The sequence below is a fragment of the Dermacentor andersoni genome, chromosome 1 (genome assembly GCF_023375885.2).
Source record: "Dermacentor andersoni chromosome 1, qqDerAnde1_hic_scaffold, whole genome shotgun sequence".
Classification (NCBI taxonomy): domain Eukaryota; kingdom Metazoa; phylum Arthropoda; class Arachnida; order Ixodida; family Ixodidae; genus Dermacentor; species Dermacentor andersoni.
In genome coordinates, this window is record NC_092814.1 from 133,949,795 (window position 1) to 133,976,194 (window position 26,400).

The window sequence follows — 26,400 nt, forward strand, 5'->3', positions numbered from 1 at the left end:
TTTCTGGGATATCGAATTTGTTCCCGGCACGTTGCATAAGAGCAGCCAAAGCGTGCACGCATCCGCTGCAGTAGTCGCAAGAAAATGTCAGGGGAGGGGGGGCGGGACGAAACTCGAGACGCAGAAGCTGCACCGTGGTTTTGTGAGTTCAGAGGGCGCCTCCTGATTTTCTGTACACTGTATCTATTAAACTTTAGGGTGAAAAATGAAAGACTGCGCGTTCGCGAGAGAGCCTTCAATGGGTAACAAAGTATTCATTGTTCCAATTGCTACCAACGGAAGTTAAAAGATTGAGAATGTTTTACAGAACGAAGTACCGAAGTGCAAATCAAAGACCGAACTCACATAACGTTTCATCTGTATGTGCAGCTTGCCATTGGCCGGCCGCATTGGCTAATAATGTGCCCAATAAGACAACTAATGGCTGGCGTCTGCTCTTCACAATTGTTCTAGCGTTTACTTTATTTGTGTGGATATAAGCCCAGCAGAAGTGGTTTCGTGAACTACACGGGATTAATGCACTCGATCTTTAGCTTCTCACAACGCTTGGTTAAGACAGGGTTTACCTCGGTCCGATATATGTGGCAGCCGATGCTGTGGATGGTGGACCAGCGCAGCTTTTGCCATCGGGCATCGTGCTGGGGAGATAACTTCGGCCCTTTTATTTGAATAAATTGAACACCGATCGTGCGACTTTCTTTTTACAGCGAAGCTGCATATGGCTAAGTTCTGGAAAAAATTGCGTGCGCCTATCGAGCCGTGTAGATCGAGAATTTCTCCCCATACGTGGGCCGATCCCGAAGATAGTGCAATACCGGGCCGAGCTGCGGTGGAGGTGAGCCAGCCTTTCAGCACTCCACCAACTTGCAAAGGCAAGTTTAATATCTTATAGGTCCAAATACAACCCGTATCAGATATTAAGCTGATAACAACAGCGACTAAACTTGGACCCACGCCAGCCATGTCTACGTTCGCACTGCTCTCTCTTTGTCGGCGTTGCAAGCGCTTGCGTATCTCCTTTCCTTCCGCTCTCCCGTGGTGGCGGTCCCGTAAGCGTGCTGCCCGCCAGGACCGCGAGGTGGAAGGAAATGCGAACCGTCCATGTGGCCCCGATCCCGCAAACTTGGAACGTTTCACCGGAACAATGGTCAGGCTTCAGAGGGAGTTTATGGGGAACCAATTTTGTGTGGCCTGTGTTGTGTGTGAGCGCTTGTGGTTTTCGAGTGACTTCCCAACCATTACTGCACTGCGGGACGTCGACCAACTCACGATCGCCTTGGCTACGGTGAAACAATGTGTGCCCTCGGAGTGCGGCGAGGTGCTGCCTGTTCTACGTGCCGGGATTCGTTAGTAAAAGGTGTCGTGCCGCGTTTTGCAACGATACATGGGTATGTATACCACCCGTGCCTCATCATCTTCCGAGGCTCAACATCGTGGTGGAGCGACTAGTCGCACCTCGCCTTCCATTTATGAGCATACGGCGTTTGACGCAGGGAAATGGACAGTTCGCCATTAAGCTGCCCGCATACACAGCTTCGCTGGTCAATCACACTCACAGAGTGGAATGGCACTGACTTTTTTTTATACAGTCTATAGCGATTTGACTGTTATAGAATGTCTTTTTGTATGGTTACAGCGCAAGCTACGACCAATAACAAGAACAGCGCCGCGGCCCAGAATCCTCTTTCGAGGAGCGGGATGTATCAGGCCAGCTTCCCTCACTGTTTTTGCTGTTGCTTAAGCTGCGGTCACTCCCGTCTGAGGAAGATGCTTTTTCATTCTTTTGCATCAGGGAACAGGCAGCGATGGTATTGCGCGTAAGGTATTCTTCGGTATTATAAATAGAGAGAAAGGGTGTCGAGTTCGTCGCGGGAGTGATTGTTGTAGCATGCAACAGCCAACGAGGGAGAGAAGAAGGCGAAATCTTGATTTTCACTGTTCCGAAACGGGCCGCTATAGGCTGGTCGACGCTCGCGCGATAACTTTCAAATCGCGCTAGACTGTAGGCGGGGACACGGGGACATGTGCTCTTTCCCCTGGAAAGAACACGATCTTGCGGACAACATTACGTAACGAGTCCGCGCGTCACAACATCACGTGCACCAGAAGTTATCCAGAGCTACGACATTATCGTCACAACTGAGATCATGTTCTTGCATCGATCTAGATAAAGCCGTAACGCCAACGGCATACCAGCACCAACATTGCACTACACATAAAAAAAAAAAACACCTCGAGGGTGTGTTCCGACACCCTTCGCTCATTTTCATCTGGATCGAATGACAAGCCTATATGGATAGATTAATCTCTCCGCTTCCCACTAAAGCTGTGACCGCTCTCTCTGTGTCCCTGACAGTTCATTTTTAATATGACAATCCCTCTTACCTTGATGACAATATGTCAGCTACCAGGCACTCTGCACTGTGAGGCATTTCGCGCACGTTATTGCGCAGTGAAACCGAAGTTGTTTCTAGCAGTGTATTCCGCAGAGCAAGAAAACACGAGAAGAAATGCACACAACAAAGATAAATCAGGATTCCTCTAGCAAGAAAGCAGAGTGAGGGCGGCAATCATGCAGTCGTGCAGCGTCGGAGTAGAGATCATACACCATAAAGTATACGACACATTGGCCATGATTTTTGAAGGCTGTTATTTTTTCTCCTAATAATTTCTTGCAGCTCGAAATAGAAGCGAAGTCACGCTACGTCACAAGAAGCGCTACAGTGAGGTTACAAAGAAAAGCACGTCCGGTCTATATCGATCTATTCAATGTAATGCGTTTAAAAACGTCGCAGTTTCGCCCGAAAGGCGAAGCATTGATTGCGATAGCAAATTAGTGGACAGCTATACGAAGTATACGAAGTAATGATAGTAGTTTTATCGGCCATATTATTACGATATCATCGAGCGACGCTCAAGAAACGAGCCGCCGCGAGAACGACGATGAAGTTGGTCGGTGCGCTTGGCGCGAGCGAGTGTCGGCCTGGCTGCCTGGCTCCAGTGTAAATAGCCTGTAAATAGCCTCTTCTGTCTGTGTCTTTCCACACGCAACAATATCAACTTGTAAACATTCGCTTGCTAACTAAATTAACAAGCATGGTGTCAGCGTTCACAGCAAATATGAAGACATCACACTCGCTGAGCATGGACACTCGCTGTCAAAGCGCTAGAGTGAGGAAACACTGCAGCAGCAGCGAGCGAAGTGACCTTCGTGCTGGCTATCGCTTCAATGCAAACAGAGCGCCGAGTGCGCACAACGAGCCACCGACGCACCTAGACTGTCCCCTACGCATATCCCTCTCAAGATAGGGCCGCGCGACCGCGTGCAACCGCCACATGCGCAGTTGCAGCCGGAGTAGAACGCCGGCCCCCCTCCCTCCTTTCACCCCGGTGCCCCGTGACGTTAGGTGCCTCGCGCGCGACGGAAGACAGCGCGCTTCCTTCCCGCTTTCGTTTCTTTCGCGCGGGCAAGATTGACCAGCGATCGTCGGCTCCCCTCGCACGCTAGCTTTCACTCGCACATACAGCGTAGGGAGCGTGGCGACTGTTTGCGCCCTTGCACTTCATACGGAACATCATGGCGATGCCGACGCTGATGGCAGCAATGCGCTTGGAGTGTTTATATAATTGCTATTGCAATAATAAGTAAACGTAATATATTTTTGAATTTGATGTAATGTAATGGATGGGGGAAGCATAAATTATGGACTTTGAAAATCGGATAAATGAACATATAAGCAGCTGCACGAGCAGTCACAACCGCGGTAGCAGACCACAAAGAACGGTCATCCGGAGCTCCTCGAGAAGCAACTACAGAGAGGTGAAATACTTGACTTGACATGTACGCAGGTTGCACTGAAACCAGCCGTGGTAGTTAGATATCATAAGAAGACAACAAAGAAAGACACCAAGGACAACAAAGGGGAAGTTGCTTGTAGTTATTAATTGAATTAAAGAAAGCACAAATTAATGGCAATGAAAGTGGATGAAAAAACAACTGGCCGCAGGTGTAATACAAACCCACATCTTCGCATTACGCGTGCGATGCTCTTACCAAGTGAGCTACGGCGGTGCCGTTTTCCCATCCACTTTCTGGGGTATTCATTTTTTACTACTATAACTAATCCTGGGAGTGTTAGCCAGCACCACCCCTCACAAACCCTGGCGGTGGATGTGGAGCATCCGTCTGCCGCAGGTGTCACGAGTACGTGATCTTTTTGGGTGAAGGCAACATGTCAATAAAACCACATATGCTACCTGAGGGCATCAATGTTGCCGAATTCGAACTCTCGTTATGTATTCAACGAGAAGAAAGGGAACCGAGGGGCCCGATTTTTATTAATCATATCTTAAGAAGCCTAAAAACAAAGACACCTGTTCTTCGTTTGTTAGATTCTTATGACATGATTAATAAAATTTAGGCCCCTCGGTTCCCTTTCTTCTCGTTAGTTAGTCAGATAGTCACATAAGATGCACTGCTGCTGTCAAATATTGAATTTTAGGCCTCAACGGGCGCACTCCTATGGGGTTACAATGTCCTAACTCCCGTGTAAGGACATTTCGGTGTGGCCTAAGTGGTCACAGGTTAGGAGACGTTCACTCAGTCATCTCTCGTATCCGAAGCGCATATAATTGAAGACCATCATCTGAATGGAATGGAGAGTTGTTTGTTCCTAACCGCATCAATCGCGATACTGAGAACGCTCTGTGCTCGTGGCGCATTCCAAGAGCTGCAACAATCAGCAGCCTCTCGTGAAGCGCAAGGACGCCAAGTCTATGATAGAATGGATAGAAGCTCACCTGAGCATTGCCGAAGCGACGCCGGCGAGCGCCAAGAGCACGACGATTGCCGACAGCCTTGCTTCCATGTTGTCCAGGCGCAGTCTGGCCAGAGCGACGAGCCGGGTATGGCGACGAAGAACCCCTCGCCAGGCGGTTTCCGTTTGCTGAATTTTGATAAGCCTATCGGGCGCGCGATATTTATCGTGGCCTCTCTTGCTTATAGTTTTGTGCGCGGGGACCCTCGGCTCCGCGGAGTTGCGGCCTGGCGGGGCGTCGTTCTATCACGCCACTCGAGGAGATATTGAGAGAACAGCGAAAACGAGTCGCTCACCGCAGCGTTTCGCTCTGTTCATTTGTTTTTCTTGGCGGGCTTCAGTGGCTGCGTCTGCAATTCCCTCGCTCCCAGCCAGCACGGGCGACGGCGTCGAGTGCCCACGGAAGCCACGTGCGTCCGCGGGGCACGCGGTTTCTCTCGGTTCCGTTCATTCCTTTCACTGGTTGGCTCGCGCGACAACAGCGCGTGTCCAAGAGGCACCCGCTTTAGAAGCTAAACACTCTGCTGTCAGCGTCTGAGCGAATCATCATTGTCGATGTTTTCCCTCCAACATGAAGGCGAGTGTGGTGGCCATCTGTGTGGACATGCAAGCCGTGTACAGGCACAGAAATTGCAGCGCATATGGCAGCGCTTACCACATGGCACGCATTTCAGGCGTATTTTCGGCGTCAGCCGCCGTCGGCGTGTCTATTGCGCACTTCGCGATGACAGCACTCTGATCACAGTCGAAATGTGCTTCATGCGGTGAAAGATTCATACGAATGCCCCACTGTGCGTTTCTCGGCAGTAACAACAAGATGCTTGTCGCGTGACGCCGTAACGCGCTGCCAGCGTTGGGTCGCTCCACGTGGAAGACGTCGGAGAAGCGCTCAATGTGCTGCTGTCTATTCAACAATTAGAGTATGAAACCTTAATACCTCGAGAGCTAAACAAACAATTCAGTAGGTAACCTTTCAATGCGACCACTTGAGAACGCGCACTAAGTGCAGCGTGGCTTCGAATGGGAGGCAGGAGGCTGGATACGTCGTGGAAACCGGAAATGATGGTGACGTGTACCACACAGTACTGACACATGCACCCATACCATAGAGAAATAAATTCAACAAGAGGGGACACTCGGCAAAAGCTGGCAACAGGAAACACGTCACGCCTAGTGTCAACTCCATCCCATTAGTTGACAGCATAAAAAAAAAAAGAATGTGAAATTAACTTACAGACAACGTTTTACTTTTTTTATTCTTTCCCTCTAAAACTAAAAAGTTTTGCCTGCAAATGAACTTATACTTCGCGACTTATTTTTCTTGCGTCACCGAGCAACAAGCTAGCGGCACGACATGCGGCATTCATTAATGCATGCGGCATTCGCCAGACCACAGCCTGTGGCCAGACATGCCACCGACCCACCGAAGCCAGCGAGGCCGGCTGTGCATGTGAAGCTCGCCTACCCCGCGACCCGTCTCTTTTGGATGTAGCCCGTTTGTCGGGCTCCCGCCGTTTTCTTGTTTTCAGTCTGCATTTCGGCACGGCACCGCTGCACTAATGGACTACAGCAAGGTAAGGAATTTTGTTTGACAGTCTGCAACGCACTTCAAGAACAGTTAGGCTTACTGCACAATACTGAACCTATATAGTGACGCAGTTATCGGAAAACAGCTCCACCGTCCACGCTTAGTTAATTTGAGTTAATTACTCCTATGGCAGATGTTTGCGAAACTTTCTAAGAGCCGAAGCATTATTATTTCTGTAGTTTTTGGGCACGCTCGTCGCACCTGGCTTTGTGACAAAAAGCACCTCGGCTGTGTGACGCGGTTTCGCGTGTACTCAATAGAGAGATTTAGAATAGGGGCCCCAATAGTTTGGGGCCCCAAAGAGCTTTGCGGGTGTTAGCGTTGGAGAACGAAGGTGTGAAGAGCTTTAGAATAGGGTTTTACGTTTGCGGATAGCGTCTTGCGCTGACAGCGCCACTACGGCGTCAAATAAAAGCTATTAAAAATAATTAAATAAAATATACCATTTTATGATAGGAATAGTAATTCTGACTTGCGTGTATTAGCGTTTAATTACAATTTGGAGGTTATTCTGTAAGCACCAAACAATTAGTTGCGCTTAGTTTTGAGCAAACCGACTTTACGTGCCTTCACCAGCCAAGCTTAGCCGTGTTAGGCCTACGAGCCATAAAATCCACAATCGAATTCGGAATCAGTGGGGTCTAATGAATCAATCTTCATAACACATGCTAGTTGAGAGAAAGCGATAACCGCAGTCGCTTCTCTTAGCTTGCGAACTTCACGCGTTACCACTGATCGAACCCATTTTAGTGCTAGGTTAGAGCCGTCGATTCGATGGGTGCCGCCATGTTTTCTGACGCAAAGTTTTTGGGGCTGCTATTTGGGCTCCCGCTAAATCGGTGAAATAGCGTTCCCAACGCAAAACCCAAACGCATTTGCGTCTCGCGCATGCGCAGTGCCTTCGACGTTATCTCTTTGGGGCCCCAAAACGTTTGGGGCCCCTATTCTAAAACTCTCTAATCTTACCGGGACAAGTTTTTGCGCTTTCTCTGACCCCAGTTGTAACTAATTTGGCTACTTTTTGGGGTACTTTTCAACCACAGTGGCCACGCTCTGCGTAGTGGCGCAGTTAGCGAAAAGCAGCTCGGCTGTGTGCCGCGCAGTTAGTTTTGCGTGTACTGAATCTTACTGGTAGAAGTTCGTGACTCATTCTCTGACCCCAAAAATTATTGTAATTCATTTCGTAACCTTTTGGGATACTTTTGAGGCATACCCGCCGCGCATTGGGTTGTGAAGCTGTTAGCAAAAAAGCAAGCCGGCCGTGGTGAGTTAGTTTTGCGTGTACTGAATATTAGTGGGACAAGTTTGGGACGCTTTTTATGGCCCTGCAACAACATATACCTTATTTCGGTCCTTACGCTTGTCGAAAATGCGACGAGCGATTGCCAAGAGTGATAACACGGGAGTGTGTTGCTTGCGCCGGCAGGACGCGTAAAAGATAACGCCGAGGAGCTCAAGAACTTGACATTTCTTTCTTCTGAGCGAGTGAAAACAGGCTTTGCACCCACGAATCTGTCTTGAGTACGACTAGAAGGCATTCTGTGGGAGTGTAAAATGGTCTGGCTGAGAGCCTGTGTTGTAGCCACCTCTGTGTACTTGGAGTACCATCGCGTCGACTGAGGCCAAGTTGCTTTGGAAACGCGCAGTGACCCCTGTATTTGTGCTCTTAAAGTGCAGGAAATAATGCCCGGGAAGGGAGGGATGCTTGAACATCGGATGTTTTCTTCAGACTTTATGGCATTGTTTGGGAAGAGTCTATTTGCTACGTAATGTATGTAAAAGTGAATTTATCTGTAATGCCGCTCATTTACCACTTACGCACGTTTCGCATCTACACCCAATATTCCTGTTAGATCAATATACCAAAATGATACATGTTTGTAATTTACTTTTCTTCAGCTGATGGCATCCGGTGGAGCTTCGTAGGGCAACGACTGCTGCTTACCTGGTGCCACAACTTTGGATGAATGCACAAGAAGCCCGGAACGAACATTTATATATAGCAAAATAAACATTTCATAATTTCAGAAGACATCTTGCGTTTTCTTTGAATGAAATTGCACGTGACAGAGATTCGGTGGAGGCTTGTAAAGATCGTTCGCAATCATTTTTACTAATAATAAAACGATTCCGCGCCAAGGCCGCGCGTGGTTCATTAGTAGAAGCGAAAAAAATTAATGCCGCGCCGATCAGCGGAGCCGGCGTGGCGTGCACCAACTGGCGTTCGAAGCATGCGCACCCAGAACCGAAACCGGAAGGTGTTAATACCATCCGCTTGGTGCGCTACAGTCAATCCGGCCGCTGGGCTCTATGGGAGTGTCCGCTCTTGTTGAAAGTTCTTTATGCCCATACTGTGACCCATGCCGCCGAAAGCTGTGCTCATTCAGCGCTCGTCTGGATAAGAGAGGATGTAAAATGAGAGACGTCCTACGTTCGCAGGGAAGCGACGGCGGAGAACTATCGCTTAACCATCGTGGGATGCGGAGTAGAGCAGAGTGAAGATGGATAGAAGGGCTGATTTGAGGGAGGAGGGGGGGGGGGGGGGGGGGGAGGCGTGCGACCATCTTTGCGATGAGGTCGTTGTGCGAAGCCTTCAACGACAGCGCCAGGCTGGCTGGCGGGCACACGAGTGGCTTTTGATGCCACGTCAACACCAAATGCCCTCCTGCTTCGCTTCCGAAGACGCGCTCCACTTGGCGCGTGTTATGAAATTGTCGTGCTCAAAGGTAATGCAATTGTCTAAACTTTGCACTCTTCAGAAATTGATGCTTCATATAGTGTAATTACGGAGCGACAGCTGCATGAAAAAAACAACGAAGAAAAAGCGATACACCATACTTAGGAATGTTCAACTGCATTGACGGACGGGGAAAGGCATATGGACATACGCAAGCGCTAACTTCAACAAAGGCTTTATTAGAAGCAGGTGCCCATATTTATACGCATGCATATCACATTCATACGGAAGCAAAGATGCCATGCGCGCACTATATAAGATTAAAAAAGGGGATAGTTCTTTTCTTGAAAGAACGCCGCAGTATCGCCTGAAAGGCCAAGCATCGATTGCGATAGCAAATTAGTGGACATCTATACGAAATAAGGATAGTAGTTTTATACAAATATACACACGTTTATTCTGCAAGAAGAATACAAAATTTCCTTGCGCGGAGGCAATGACTAAAGGCGGAAAACCCTGACGAGGTCCCTGATCAATAATAGTCTGCAACTGTATAATACATTTCATCAAGTACATAGCGTTTGCTTCTTTTTTTTTTCATCTGATCGCGTGCGTATTCTATAAACATGTCCATTCAACATGCTCTACATAAATTATACATCGCAAAACATACATTAAAATAGAATCGAACAATTTTGTTTAATTATTGTAACTTCTAGCTAAACTTCAACTAGAAATATACAAACATAATTTGAGGACATTTATGGGTCAACTCTGAGGTTATATTAGTGAGGAGGAATGATTGATAATGGCGTTTAAGTTACTTGGTCTGTAATATAAGGTCGATATTCGATTCGTGGAAGTTTAATAATTGCACTGTTTTATATTCAATGGCCTGCTTTCCATAATCTGTGCGTATTGTTTTAGCTTAACGGCTAAAGCTTCTGAAGCCATATCTTGTGGATACAGTGCTTGGGAAGGCATCCTGTAATTGGTGTTATGTATGTGCTGCATCAGCTTTAGATTATATGCTTTTTCAATGGATAGCATTTCATGTTTAAAGGGACTGACAACCGATTTTTATGGTGCAACGCAAAGCTCAAAATCAGAGACACCATTACGGTGGCAAGCATCCCAAGAAACGTGCACCCCGATTACAACCGAGGTAGAAGAAAGGCAAGAGCCGAGGCTCTGCTCCGTTCATTCGGCAGGGAGAGAAACACGCGCTTTGTCGACGAAGCCGAATATCCCAACGGCCAAAAATACACCGCCGTAGTCATAGACAGAGTCCAAAATCAGAACCACATGCAGTGTATACACCAAACACTCAGAAATAGCGGAGGAAGTAGCGATTGCGCTGGCCCTCACAGAACAGGAATGCGAAGTCGTACTAAGCGACGCGCCAACGGCAGTGAAGAATTACGCCAACGGTCGAATTTCCAAGGAAGCCCTGTCCATTCTGGCCAAAGTGGGCAGATACAAAACCGCGAGCTCGAGGATCACATGGTTCCCCGCGCACGTCACCACAGAAGGGGACGGCGCGAGACATGACCCGCCGCGCCGAACAGGGCAATGCCTCTCGCACGATAGCGAACACACCTCGCGCAGAACGGGACAGGTTCACCATATACAACGACATAACCAGTGCATATTTGAACGCCCGAAGGATATACCCACCGCCGAGTCCCAAATTGAACAGGAGGCAGGCCGTCGCCTGGAGACAACTCCAGACGAACACCTTCCCTAATCCATTCCCTCTGAAACGTATCTTCCCAGATAAGCATCAGGACGACAGGTGCAAATTGTGTCAGGAAGGACCAGCAACACTCAAACACATGCTGTGGGAGTGCAATGTAGTTATGGATGGCAGGATGGCAGTTGCTCCGGAGACCCTGTCGTCGAGGTGGGCCGCCGCTCTGCGCAACTCAGAGCTCGGAATCCAGACGTGGGCAGCCCAGCAAGCCCGTGAGGCGGCGTTGAGGCAGGCCCTTGACGTTCCCCCGTAGGAGACCTGAGCCCGGGTCGCGTTAAACCTTGCCGGACGTGCAAGAAAGTTGTATCCATCCATCCAACGCAAAGCTCACCCTCGGTAGTGTTTACATTTGCAGCGGTCACTTCCAAAAGAGCGTGGATATCTAGTAAGCAGAATTTTTCGACCTGAGCAGCCTCTAAAGAAGTAAGAGTCCCTTCTCCAGCAACGCTGAGAAGTGAGAGCGATGTCGATAGCCTGCCTTGCAAATTGTGAAAGCCGCCCATCGTTGAGTGCAACTGTGTTTAAGCACCAACATTTTGACCTTTTCAACCACTTTTGAAAATAAACAGCTGGTGCAATAAGTTCGCGTTGTTGTACAGACATTTCTTGCATTTGTACCACGTTTTTCCCCCAAGTACACGCCTACGTCATGATTGGCTGCCCCCATAGAGGTAATGTAGTGAGAAACTCTATGGCTGCCCCCCCCCCCCCCCCTTGGTCGTTGTTGTGTCGATAGACGAGCCAAGCCAACCTATACAAAATGAAGGCGAAGGCCGCGCCACTTTTCTGCTCACAACAAACGAAGGCTTATTTGCACATTGTAACTGAGGAAAAACTTATAATAATAAAAAGTATACTGCATTTCACTACTAATAAAAAGACCAGGAACCGCGTACACTAGTAGAAGGTCACGTGGTGGACATATTATGCTGCTTCATGTTTTTCCCGTGTGGGGCGCCAAAGGTAATTTTTCGTGACTTTTAGTGATGAATTAAAAATATAAATCCGCGTTTAATGAGAAAAATATGGCTAATTTTAGCCACTACGATAGGGAATCATTCCATCAGGGAGGTTATCTTGATTCGAGTTCCGAGTGGTTGTCTGTCCCTTTAAGAAAGAGTGGTTCAGTGGCTAGGTCCTTGGCATGACCTTTATATTTTCTAAGATATGAAGCACGCGCTTTTGCAAGATTAATGGCCTATCATAATTGGTTTCAGTTGTTGTTCCCCACACCAGCATTCTGTTTAGTAGTTTTGAGTAAAATGTGTAGTACAGTGGTTTAGTTAACCATGAAAGGAGAAGAGAAGCGATCCTACTCATACATCCTACAGAACAAGCTAAATTGGTCAAGAGATGATTCACGTGCATTGTCCATGACTAGTGGTCATGGAACCAGACTCCTGGGAATTTCTGTGTGTTTACTTTTTTTTCAATGATGGTGAGCTTGAAATTCACCTCCTCTAGTGCACAACTTCTGCTCGCTTCGAGTGACGCCTGTCACTGGCAAAAGATGCCAAGATCGAGTGGGGCTATACTAATCCAGGTACAACCAAATTAGGAAGACCCACAAAGTTTCAACAAGACACTGCATCACCAGACCAGGAATTGGCCTCCCTGGTGCAGTACTCGGCCACCCCCTCCCAAATGGCTCACTCAATTACCCAATGGCCCTCAGTCCCCAGCAGCTGCGGAGCACCTGACGAAGGCGGCGGCCAGACCTGTAATGCAGCAGAGGGTGCTAAGAATATCTGGATGCGGACAGGCTGCGAATGGAAACTGACTCTTGCAACGTTTAACACCCGAACCCTCTCGAGTGAGGCTAGCTTAGTAGGACTCTTTGAGGAATTATCAGACATTGTTTGGGATATCATCGGCCTTAGTGAGATTAGAAGAACTGGTGAGGCTTATACATTGCTGAATAATGGCCATGTTCTCCCAGATAAGAAGGTCTCCCAGATAAGAAGCAATACGGGGTAGGATTCCTAATCTACAAGGACATAGCGGGCAACCTTGACGAATTATACAGCATTAATGAGAGGGTAGATGTAGTCGTAATCAAACTTAATAAGATGTACAGATTAAAGGTAGCACAAGCCTACGTTCCAACATCCAGTCACGATGATGAGGAAGTAGATCAGTTTTATGAAGATGTTCAATTATAGTGATGAGAAAAGTGCAAACTCAATATACTGTAGTAATGGGCGACTTCAATGCAAAAGTGGGGGAAAAGCAGGCTGGTGAACAAGCAATTGGCAACTACGGCGTCGATTCTAGGAACTCTAGAGAAGAGATACTGGTAGAATTCGCAGAAAGGAACAAGCTTCAAATAGTGAACACCTTTTTCAGGAAGCGTAGCAACACAAAGTGGACCTGGAAAAGCCCTAATGATGAAACAAGAAATGAAATTGATTTCATACTTTCTGCTGATCCCATCATCGTGCAGGATGTAGAAGTGATAGGTAGGGTAAAGTGCAGTGATCATAGGTTAGTGAGGGCTAGGAGTCACTTCAATTTGAAGAGAGAAACAGCTAAATTGGTCAAGAAGAAACAGGTCAACCTTGAGGCAGTAAGGGTAAAAGCAGACAAATTCAGGCTGGTACTTGCAAACAAATATGCAGCCTTAGAACAGAGATGATGATGACATAGAGCTGATGAGTGAAACAGTAACTAGGTTTGCTTCAGAGGCAGCGATTGAAGTGGGAGGCAAGGCACCAAGGTAACCAGTAGGCAAGGTCTCCCAACTAACAAAGGACTTAATAAAAAACGACAAAGAATGAAAGTGTCCAACTCAAGAGATAGAATAGAATTCGCGGAACTGTCAAAACTGATCAACAAGGCTAAAATAAGGGATATTCGAAACTATAACGTGAGAAAGACTGAAGAAGCCGTAAAAAATAGACGCAGCCTGAAATCGGTGAGAAAGAAACTTGGTATAGGACAAACCAAGATGTATGCACTGAGAGATAAGCAGGCTAATATCACGAGCAATCTCGAAGATATAGTAAAAGCGGCGGGAGAATTCTATACTTACCTGTACAATACCCAGAGGAGTCAGGATACCTCAATTAGAAGCAGTAATGAACAGGATACAGGAACTCCTCCTATAACTAGCGATGAGGTCAGAAGGGCCTTGCAAGACATGAAACGAGGAAGAGCGGCAGGAGAAGATGTAATAACAGTCGATTTAATCAAAGATGGAGGAGACATAATGCTTGAAAAACTGGCGGCTCTTTATACGAAGTGTCTATCGACTGCAAAGGTCCCAGAAAACTGGAAGAATGCAAACATTATACTAATCCACAAAGAGGGAGACGTTAAAGAATTGAAAAATTGTAGACATATTAGCTTAGTTTGAGTATTATATAAAATATTCACCAAAATAATCTCCAATAGAGTAAGGGCAACACTGGACTTTAGTCAACCACGGGAACAGGCTGGCTTCAGGAAGGGATACTCTACAATGGATCACATCCATGTGATCAATCAGGTTATTGAGAAATCCGCAGAGTACAATAAGCCTCTCTATATGGCTTTCATAGATTACGAAAAGGCATTTGATTCAGTAGAGATACCAGCAACAATGCAGACGAGTTACAACGAATGATTGCGGACCTTAACAGAGAGAGTGTGAGAGGGAGGTTGAAGATTAATACGCAGAAGACGAAGATAATGATAAATAGCCGGGCAAAGGAACAAGAGTTCAGGATCGCCAGTCGGCCTCTAGAGTCTGTGAAGGAGTACGTTTACCTAGGTCAATTAATCACAGGGAACCCTGAACATGAGAAGGAAATTCGCTGAAGAATAAAAATGGGTTGGATCGCATACGGCAGACATTGTCAGCTCCTGACAGGAAGCTTACCATTATCATTGAAAAGGAAGGTGTACAATCAGTGCATTTTACCAGCGCTGACATATGGGGCAGAGACTTGGAGACTGACAAAGAAGCTTGAGAACAAGTTAAAGACCACGCCAAGAGCGATGGAACGAAGATTGCTAGGCATAACGTTAAGAGACAGAAAGAGAGCGGTTTGGATCAGAGAACAAACGGGTATAGACGATATTCTAATTGACATCAAGAGAAAAAAAAATGGTGCTGGGCAGGTCATGTAATGCGCCGGTTAGATAACCGTTGGACCATTAGGGTTACAAAATGGGTACCAAGAGAAGGAAAACGCAATCGAGGACGACAGAATACTAGGTGGAGCGATGAAATTAGGAAATTTGCGGGCGCCTGTTGGCATCGGTTGGCGCAGGACAGGGGTATAATTGGAGATATGTGCATTGCATGACACTATTCTTCCAGTTAAAGAATTAACTTTCTTCCTATTTTTGCAGGATACGACCTGATGCGCGAAAACATGTTTTTTGCTTTTCTAGTGTCGCTATTTAACCTGTTGCGGAATCGCTTGAACTGTCGCAATAATCTAATATCTCTGCTAGCAAGAAATCTGTGAAAAAGTGCGTTTTCGTGCTTGATTGTTTTCAAAAGGTCGCTATTTATCCATGGCTTTTTATTGTTACACTTTCTCATTTTGAACTGTTGTAGCGGAAAAGGAGTGTTCTAGCATTCAAAGAAGATCTGTAAAAAAGTGTCATGTGCTTTATCTGGATGTTCTTGCACATACACACGTGATTAGTCAGCTCGTTTAATTATTTCGCTAAACTTAAGTAGTCGTTTGTCATTAATACTTCTATATCGCGAGAGGTTTTTACGTTTGTCTTTAAGGAATAAGTTTTGTGTACAAATTTAAATAGGCAAGTGGTGACTAAGGCCTGAACATAATATGCCTGCGTTGTAGTCGTATATGTTTAGCCTTGTTATCATCATTATCATCGTCATCAGCCTGGTTACGCCCACTGCAGGGCAAAGGCCTCTCCCATACTTCTCCAACTACCCCGGTCATGTACTAATTGTGGCCATGTTGTCCCTGCAAACGTCTTAATGTCATCCGCCCACCTAACTTTCTGCCGCCCTCTGCTACGCTTCCCTTCCCTTGGAATCCAGTCCGTAACCCTTAATGACCATCTGTTATCTTCCCTCCTCATTACATGTCCGGCCCATGCCCATTTCTTTTTCTTGATTTCAACTAAGATGTCATTTACCCGCGTTTGTTCCCTCACCCAATCTGCTCTTTTCTTATCCCTTAACGTTACACCCATCATTCTTCTTTCCATAGCTCGTTGCGTCATCCTCAATTTCAGCAGAACCGTTTTCGTAAGCCTCCAGGTTTCTGCCCCATACGTGAGTACTGGTAAGACAGCTGTTATACACTTTTCTCTTGAGGGATAGTGGCAACCTGCTGTTCATGATTTGAGAATGCCTGCCAAACGCACCCCAGCCCATTCTTATTCTTCTGGTTATTTCAGTCTCATGATCCGGATCCGTGGTCACTACCTGCCCTAAGTAGATGTATTCCCTTACCACTTCCAGTGCCTCGCTACCTATTGTAAACTGCTGTTCTCTTCCGAGACTGTTAAACATTACTTGGCTGTGGAGCCGCTATAGATATCTTCCAGTATCTTTACATATGGCTCATCTACACCCTGATTCCGTAATGCCTCCATGACTGCTGAGGTTTCGACTGAATCAAACGCTTTTTCGTAATCAATGAAGGCTATATATAAGGGTTGGTTATATTCTGCACATTTCTATATCACCTGATTGATAGTGTGAATATGGTCTATTATTGAGTAGCCTTTACGGAATCCTGCCTGGTCCTTTGCTTGACAGAAGTCTAAGGTGTTCCTGATTCTATTTGCGATTACCTTAGTAAATACTTTGTAGGCAACGGACAGTAAGCTGATCGGTCCATAATTTTTCAAGTCTTTGGCGTCTCCTTTCTTATGGATTAGGATTATGTTAGCGTTCTTCCAAGATGCCGGTACGTTCGAGTTCATAAGGCATTGTGTATATAGCGTGGCCAGTCTTTCTAGGACAATGTTCCCACCATGCTTCAACAAATCTGCTGTTACCTGATCCTCCCCAGCTGCCTTCCCCCTTTGCATAGCGACTGACGTCGAAAGATGTGGAAGCATTGTGAGTAACACGGGTAGGCTCTAAGATAGCATTTTCACATCCATAGGTTACTATAAGGTTTTTCAGATCAAGCGCATATAAATCTTCACTCATCATGTTCACATCTCCCATGATAAAGTATGGTTTTGTTATGTCATTAAAACAATGCAGAAGTTGTTCCAAATGGCTTAGAAAACGGCGGTTGTATCCAGTTGGGGGCCTGCATACAACAGCAAGTAGAAACGAATTCATTTCTATTGCTAAGCATTTTATGCCACCATTACTCGTAGAAAGATAATCAAGTATTTGGAAGGAATATTGCGGTTTCAGGCATATAACTAGCCTTCGGCTTCTTCCTGCGCGATCCAATCGTACTGCAGAATAACCGGTGAACTCGGGGGACGTACATGTCAGTATTACACAGCCATGTCTCTGTAAACAGTATCGCATCAAGGTCTGCGTGAAGAGAACTAAAAAAAAATCAAACTCTTCCTTCTTATTCTTAACGCTCCTCATATTTTGATGTAATATACTAACACCAGGTCTAAGACAAGCATCATTACTCATCGGTGCTGTTTTTTCTATTGAGAAGAAAAAAATGTTCACTCTTCTTTTCTCCCTTTTTTCACTTGATGAGATCTAAATCAGTAGTGCTCGTTATCCGGATTACATCAGAAGATTCATCTTTGCGTGCAAGACAGATACTTCCATTTCGCTTTTTTTTTTCTTTTTTGCTATGGCTGTCCCAAAGAGTTGCTTATTCTGTCTTAAAGTAGATAGCACTTTCCGTGCCCTTGTGACCGAAGTCAGTGGAAGCCATCTTGTGTTTCTTTGATTTCACGAGTAGCGTATTACGTTTTGTGTGTGAAATGAACCGGACAACAATCTTTCGTTCATTCTTTTTTGCCGTGGATACCCTGTAGCAGATGTCGATATCATTATCAGAGATTGGCTCGCTTACGTGCTCACCTATCTTTTTTACCACGACAGTTGAGACGAGCTCTTCTGGTGCACCTTTTATTTCAAAATTGTTACTCCTCTTGTATTGCCAAACTTCTTCGATTTTCTTTTCAAGCTGTTCATTTTCGGTCTTTAGTTTTTGATTCAACGAAGTTAGTGGTTTTATTTCGGCTCTAAGTGCCTTGATATCGGTTCCTATTTCCCTCACGTCATCACATGTATCGCTGCAGAATTTTAAGCTTTCTTTCAGCGACCTTATCTCAGCACGTATTTCCCGTTGAAGATCAGACATTAGTGTCGAGATATATTTCCTGTCACCCTTACTCATGATAAGAATTTTAGTCAACAAGTTTCAATGTAAAGTCAGTTGTCCGGCTTAGTTGATCGGCCGTATAAGCTTGTAAACATAGATTTACTAACTAAATTAACAAGCATGGTGTCACGCACGCACAAGCAAACATACACATCTCACTCGATAACCGCGGAACCTGGCTGTCGAATCGCTGGCGTGAAGAAACGTGGCAGCAGCAGCGAGGGAAGTGATATTCGTGCTGTCTATAGGTACCTACCTATAGGCGCGCAAGACGGCGCGCTTATTTCGGCAGCGCTTGTGGTGTCGTCTTCTCGTCGCGTGTCCCGTCTACGTTTTGCGCTGTCAGCATCAGGATGGAAGACCAACAAGCCCAAGCTGTTATTCTAGAGAATTTTTGCTGCGAAAGCGCCTTTCGCGGCGCGCGCGCTTATTTCCGCAAGTGAGGCCGTATACCTTATTGCTTCCACGCAAAGTGAGCGCCGAGAACACACAGCACGCACAAGGCTACGAGCCACCGACGCACCTAGGCCGTAGAGACAGACATTCAACAAGAGCGGACACTGCCATAGAGCTCAGCGGCCGAATTGACTGTAGTGCACTCAGCGGGTGGGATTTAAACCTGAACCACGCTTCCGGTTTTTAACGCGTTTTGAACGCACGTTTTGAACGCTAGCTGGAAAGCGTAACGCTGGCTGCGCTCATCGGCGCGGAATTTGTTTTTTGCTTCTACTGCTCAACCGCGCGCTGTCTTGGCGCGGAATCGCTCTATTATTAAGTAAAAATGATTGCGAAAGACCTTGACAAGCCTTCATCGAATATATGCCAAGTGCAATTTCATACAGAAGACGCAAAACGCCTTGTGAAATGAGGGAATGTTTATTTTGCTCTATATATATGCTTGTTCCGAGCTTTGCGTGCATTCATCCAACGTTGTGCCACCATGCAAGTAAGCAGCAATAGTTGCCGTACGAAGCTCCACCGGACGACGTCAGTTGAAAAAAGTAAATTACAAGCATGTGTCATTTTGGCATTAACACCTTATGAGTAATTCGTGTACAGGCGAAACGTGCGAAAGTGGTGAATGGGTGACATTACAAACAAAATCAATTCGCTTTTACATACGGGGCGTAGAAAATACCTGACTTAGCCCAAATAATACCGTACGTATCACGAAAACATCCGATTTCCAAGCATTCCCCTATTTCCAGGCCTTATTTCCTGCACCTTAAGAGCACAAATACACGGGCGATTGCGCGTTCCCAAAAAAAGTTGGCTTCAACCGATGCCATAGTAGGCTAAGTATACACAGAGGTGGCAACAACACAAGCTCTCAACCAGGCCATGCTAGACGCTCGCAGAATTCCTTCTACTCGCGCTCAAGACAAATGCGCGGGTGCAAAGCCTGTTATCAGTCATTCAGAAAGAATTTTTCAGTTACAAGTTCCTGGCGTTTGAGCTCCTGGTGTTATGATTGGGGGCTCAATCCCATCGCTCGTGATCCGTTGTCAAGATTGGAGTCAAGCATGAATTAGAAGGTAGCTGGCCCATGCCGTCGTCCAACTTATCCAGACTGAGGACGTTGATGAAGTAAGGGACTGCTTCTCATCGAGAACGAGGAATAAGGGTTTATTTAGAGTATTTATATCAGCCTAACATGACTGTTTGAGAAAGTACATCAGTCTAACATGACTGCTTGAGAGTGAGTGTCCTGAGCAGCCGCACAACAGCGGTTTTTAAACACTCGGTCCTCTCCCGATACAAGGTGATGCGAACGTTCGTTTAGTCATCGCAAACTAGCCGCCTCTCCGCGGCACGGTTTACACACACACACACGCACACAGGCATACACACAGGGGCGATGGTCCGGAGCCGACGTCAGAGGGGCTTCGTAGAACTCAGGAGCCGTTCCGGGTAGCGCGTTGTCTTGCGTCTTGGTTGGTGCGTGGGAAGGAGCGCAAAACGGCGTTCCCGCGGCAACTCGCGCACCCGTAGCAGGTCAGGTCCGCGTTGGGGAGTTTGGTAACAATAGTTGGCCCGCCGAACTCATTCCGTCACAACGGCGATGAGGCTAGAGGTTGGCGGCGGTTTCAGCACAAAGCCTGCTTCATCGAACGCATCCTAGCTGAAGCGACGGAGAGTGGGGGATGCGCGTATTGTTCCCCGACACAAAGTCGATTTAGTCACGCCGTGGCTAAAAGTTGGCGGTGATGCTCCCGGGATGTTGCCTCCACAGTCGCAACGGGTTGGCAAAACTTTGCACTGCAGCTGGCCGTTCTTAACACTTGGCGTCATCTTTTGAGCGTTCTGCGCGCGCAAGCAACACACTCCCGTGTTATCACTCTTAAGCTCTTGGCAATCGCTCGTCGCGTTTTCGACAAGCGTGAGTACCGAAAGAATGCTTATGTTGTTGCGGGGCCATAGAAAGTGTCACAAGCTTGTCCCACTGAGATTCAGTATAGACGCCAAACTTTGTCACCACGGCCGAGCTGTTTTCCGCTGCGTCACGACAGGCATGGTGAATGTGCCTCAAGATTATCCCAAAATGTAACGAAATTAATTACAATAATGCTCGGTGTCAGAGAAAGCGTCACGAACTTGTCCCAGTAAACTTCTGTACACGTGAAACTAACTGCGTGACACGGCTGAACTACTTTTCGCTAACTGCGTCACAACACCAGGCGCGGTGAGCGCGCCCAAGAACTACCGAAATTAGTTACAATAATGTTAGGACCTGTAGAAAGCGTCGCAAACATCTCCCAGTACGAGTCGTTAACTCAAATTAACTTCGCCAGGACGGCTGAGCTGTTTCTCGCTAACTGCGTCACAAGTCTAGGTTCCGTGCCGTAAGGCTAATTGCTGGAAATGCGTCGTAGACTGTCAAACAAAATTTCTCACCTTGTCGTAGTCCAATAGCGCAGTGATGCCGTGTCGAAGTGCAGAAACAACGCAAGAATACGCCAGGAGCCCAACAAACCAGGCTAAATTAAAAAAATCACCGCCCAAGCACTCTGTACAGATCGTTCACCAGCGAAGCTGAAACGTGCGGCCCCGTTGTTTATTACTGGGTTAATCCCGACAGTTCGTTAAAGGAAGGCTTGGTAGGCTGCCGGATCCTACAGCAATCACATGAAAGAAAATTTCGTGGTTAAGATCGAGAACCAATCAAATGCAAGCGATGAAATGTGTCATAGTGGCCCTCGCTAGCTTTTATCGATGACATGGCACGCACCTCCCGCAATGGAAGCAACTGACTGTCGTTATGGCGAGGCACGCATTGTTCACGAAACCGAGTCGTTCACTATAACTTCCAATTGAAACCATGAAGTAGCTCTTTACAGTGCCAATTACAATGCCTCTAGCATACTCGAGGCTCTACAGCGCAGATTACGCTCCCTTGAAATTGAAAATTCAAACACATTCTACCTCACCATGTCTCGATCCTGCGTTGTTTAATTATAGAAACTGAAAACTGTTTGCTTCGTCAGTACGTACGAGAAAACCTCGCATACCCGCCTCATAAAGAAGACACCACAAGCCTCACACGAATTCGCTTGAATTTTGGCCTCCACTGGAGAACAATGATGTCTTCAATATGTGCCACACTACTAATGAGTGAGGCTTCGGCTTCTTGCTGGCTGCAGCGAAACGGTACAAAAGGCATATTTCACTCAAATATTTCGCCTGAGCAACCTGTGTCAGTTCTCCAAAGAGGTTCATCATGTCTGTTTTTCAAGCAAGAAGCACCAGTAAATTGCCCAAGTGAGCTGAACGTGTAGCATGAAAAGGGAATAAATATTGGTGCATTCTATTCCGTGTGCTGCAAATTACCTTCACTTAAGTTTAACCGGTGCAGAACGGCCTTTTGAGAAGCAGGTAAAAACGCAAGTGGTGCTGGCAGAATCTAAACTTCAGTGTTAAGTCCTCGTGTTACTACCGAGCGTTTCTGTGAAGAAATAGAACAATTCGATATTATACCATGAACTACTCGTCGTCAGCAAACATGTTTTAGTTGGTTAAAATCAAGATAAATGTTGTACAAGTCACATATAGCCAGCGTTTTATTGTGACAAGCATGTTGCACCATGGTAGGTATGGAATCCTAACTGGATTCTTATATGTGCTGTGCTTTTGCGTCTATGCTTTTATTATTCACGTTAGCTACCGCTGGAAAGTGTAGATTCGCGCATGGAAAACCCGTAATGGGCTGGTCTGAGCTACCTCGAGTGGCACTATAGAAATTATGGGGTTTTACGTGCCAAAACTACTTTCTGATTATGAGGCACGCCGTAGTGGAGGACTCCGGAAATTTTGACCCCCTGGGGTTCTATAGCGTGCACCTAAATCTAAGTACACGGGTGTTTTCGCATTTAGCCTCCATCGAAATGCGGCCGCCGTGGCCGCGATTCGATCCCGCGACCTTGTGCTCAGCAGCCTAACATCACTGAGCCACTGAGCAACCACGGCGGGTGAGTGGCACTATAGCGTTGCCTTCGAGAAATATATTGTCGTCTAAGAAATAAGCTCCTTGATTACATTTTCGCGAAGACTTCGTAAAAGGTATATTTGAGAGGCCCGTCATAAGTATACAAGCTTAGAGAATGAGAGCGAACAAACGGAAACACTGCAGAAGGCGCCCGGGCACCGCCCGAACTGCAGCAGACGACAGGCGCGAGTCCGTGCCCTGACGTCACGCGAGCGCCGCTCGCAGCGCCCCTCTAGGTCGTTCTCGGGGCTAATAGAGTGACGAAGCTGCCAAAGTTCAATATATGGACTAAGTCGTATATGGCTTCGCCCACATGCGGCTCGGGTCAGCACGTTTCGCATGGTTATATTTTTGTTTTTTTCGCGGTTTCGAAGCACAGCATGCCTCTTTAGCTTAAGACCGTCCAGACCGGCATATCGTAGGGAGTTCCTATCCTAACAACGCTACTGCGCGTTCGCACAACGCTCATTCCAATACCGGAATGCAGAACCAGCTTGGCAGAACGCTTAGAGCAGCGTACGACTGGGTCACAGCCAAGAGCTCGGAGTCGGCCCGAGAAGCGGGCCGGGCTTGGGCCGGGCCGCGTGCCGGGTAGTAAACACGTTTCGAGCCCGGGTCGGGCTCGAGCCTGGGAGCTTCGGATTCATGTCGGGCTAGGGCTTCAGTCGGGCCTGTAATAAGTCCAGTCATAGTCTTTGTAACTGCGCAAGACTGTCGGCTTTAAAAATTGCTGCCTTTACACAATTTTGGGTAAGGGAGATCTGTCGGCTTGCGGGTAAGCAGGAGCATGCAGGCCACGACACAGCAGCGGTACCTCCATGCACCGATTAGTGCACGTTAGCGGCGCTCACCGGTCTCTGCCAAGACGGTACTTCCAATATCCGTGACTCCAGGAAGCTGTACGTGGTAAACGTAGTTCCTGGGTTATTAAGACCTCGATTTCCTCGAGGCGAGCTTCGCTCTCAGATGAAAAATAGACGACCCGACGTTCTAATGCAGATGGCGAGACGAGAGACAGCGCACCGTCGCACAACAAGGAAAAGCGCATTAGCCGGGTGAGGGGTGCGGTGAAGGATTCGAGGCGTCACAGAGACGGAACAAAACGACGAGATATTACTCATATTTATCGCGGTCTCAGGGGCAGAATACGCAAGAGATGGGGACAGGGAACAGCGCCATACAGATATTTGCAAGACAGAATGGAGTTAGATATTTCATTGCGATGGCGTTGAAAAAAGTGGGCACCTGATTGAATAGTGGAAGGCTCACAGAAAATTCCTTAGACTATCTTCAGTTGCCCAAAGTATTCTTCGTAATAAAATCCACAAGCGCAAGTAGCAAAAAAATAATTGGCGCAAATGGTTACATTTTTTTAAAGAGCAGAATACATGCTTAAAGCAGAATAATTGGACAAACTTTTGTTTCTGCAATGAAATATTTAGAGTCCTCCCGACACTTAATAAAGTGAAAATTTGGGTCGCTTTTATTCATGGACACTTTAGAGCAAGATCTCAGATATGAAACATATTTTAAGCGCTTTATTTGAGCATTCCAGCTCAAGGATTAAGATTATGCTACCTGCCATTAATTTTTAATAATTGGTTAAAGTCATCGCAGAAACATCTGGTACAGTGGATACCTGAGAAACAGCGTCCAGTTAAGCTGCAACATTGAGTGTAAAGAAGGGCCTCACGTTTTTCCTCACATGGGCCTTCACACGGGGAAGCAGGCGTCTCTATCGATGGTAACTTCTAAGAATCTGAGCGTGTTGGCGTAAAATACGTTTTGTCCATTGATGAATATGACGTACAAAGTTATTGGTTCCCGGATAAACGACGCCAGCGCACATTTGTCTTACGAGATTTTGCTTCATTCGCAAAAATATGTCCACATTGAAGTCACAGCTTTCTGTAGTCTTGCATGTATTTGAGGACGTTTTACACAGAGTGTACACGCGAATATGTCATCGGCGTACATTGATGACTTGGCAGCACTGGTTAGGTTTTCTATGTGAGTAACAAATATAAGGTAGAATAGTGTGAGGTCTTCTACCTTACTTTTAAAAATTCGCGGCACGTGTAGTGTTGAAAGGTCAGGCCGTCTTCGGTGTGCATAATGGCCTCATATGTAAGTAACTGCAAGTGCAGCGATGTACTCGACCAACCGATTCAAAAGCATTAAGTATGGTGTGATGAGCAACATTGTCATACGCTATTTTTAAGTAAATAAACACAGCGACGGATAAACGTTTAGACGTATTTTGTTCTTTTAATGTTGAACGCAAGTAACCAGATTGATTTAATTGTCAATAAAGCAACGGTGAGATCGAAAATCAGCTGGGCAAGCTTTCTAGGGTTAGCAGGTACCACTCAAGCTTTGCGAGTATCAATTGTTCCATTTCCTTCTCTACGTGGCTACCCAGCGTTATCGGGAGTATGATGTGAGCTCTAGAGGAGATTTGCCAGGTTAGAGGCGCGGTACCAGGAGGTCTTAAATTTTTGAGGAACTTTATATCCTTCCACACTGTAAAAATGTTTAAAGCTTTAAGGGTGTTTTCTTTTCACACTGGTAACACCTTTACCATTAGGGCCTTACAAAATTTTATAGAGGACGACAACGGAGCTCTAATTAGACGTGCAATGACAAATGATGTATTTGAAAACTATGTAATCATCCTGGCAGCCTTGGGCGCCCAGAAATATCCGACAGGAGAGTTTCATATCTCTCGCTGCGAAATTCTCTTGTTGGATTATATCTGTGGGCCCAAGGCTGTCAGAATGAGCACATCGTCTTCAAATACCTCTTTTGTCATTGCACGTCTAATACGATATATTAGTTTACAACTTACAGACGAGCTCGTACAGGCCAGTTAAAATAACAAATGACAAGCCGTAAAATAAGAACTGTCAAAGCGGGTAGACAAAAATTATATAATGGCGTAAGTACAGAATGGGTTCAGATCAGGCAGACGCTTAGAGCTGACGTGTATTCATTCTGTATACAAAAACTCCTTTCCTAAATAAAATTTACAGTTGCTAGTAGCGCTATGTCCTGTGTTCTTAAGTCTCCGTTTTAGCAGCGCTTTTCCATCGTGAACGTTTACCATCACGCCAAACTGACAGTTATTCAAAATGACCATTCCATGTGAAAAGTGATTTTGCTCTGTCCTGTGCCCGTGGGAGGAATGGAACAGCACGATGGAGGACGGAGTGTGACAAACCCCCCTGACTTCGGTGCATGCTTTTGTCTTTGGTTTAATTGCAGCCTTACGCTCTATAGCTGGCTATTTACTCTTGCGTGTTTACGCCTTTCTGATAATTGCTTTTTAGAATACAATTAGGACATTTAAGCACGCGTAGTGCGCGATAAACGAACTGTCCAAGAATCACAGCGATGAAAAGCATAGGAAAAAAGTAATGCTCAAGAGACAGCTAGCAGAACGAGGGACAAGTTCACTTCCTTGACGCCGGGTGAAACGGACCTAGAGAAAATAATTTAACACTGACTGACAACAAGCCGCAGTTTGCCAGCACTCGAGTTTCCAGGAGCTCAGTGTAGTCTGAAAAAAAAAAAACTACTTTTTATACGATTATTCTTGCGCGATTATGAAATAAAATATCAGTCATCGCCTTTAAGGAGAAGTTCAAGAGCACTGATGGTATCAGTATAAGTTGTGAAGATCATGAAAGTAACAGCAGAAACATAAACATTCTCTTTTTTTCTGCTCATGCGGGCGTATGTGCGGTGTGAAGAAAATGCATCGTGTCAAAGCTGTCACAGCCATAAGTGGCAG

At 46.3% G+C, this 26,400-nt stretch overlaps 2 protein-coding genes and 1 pseudogene across 2 annotated transcripts in view; 1 reads left to right on the top strand and 2 right to left on the bottom strand.

Annotated features, from left to right (window-relative positions):
• Positions 1 to 4,935, bottom strand: part of cathD (cathepsin D) — a 30,271-nt gene extending 25,336 nt beyond the window's left edge. The window contains exon 1 of the mRNA XM_050191519.3: positions 4,801 to 4,935. Within this exon, the coding sequence (XP_050047476.1) occupies positions 4,801 to 4,868 (68 nt within the window). The 5' untranslated portion in view covers positions 4,869 to 4,935. The remainder of the gene's footprint in view (positions 1 to 4,800) is intronic.
• The window catches only part of LOC126544261 (alpha-(1,3)-fucosyltransferase C), a 125,906-nt gene that overhangs the window by 34,846 nt on the left and 64,660 nt on the right, over positions 1 to 26,400 (top strand). The window lies entirely within an intron of this gene.
• LOC126546391 (U2 spliceosomal RNA) lies at positions 782 to 963 on the bottom strand (annotated as a pseudogene).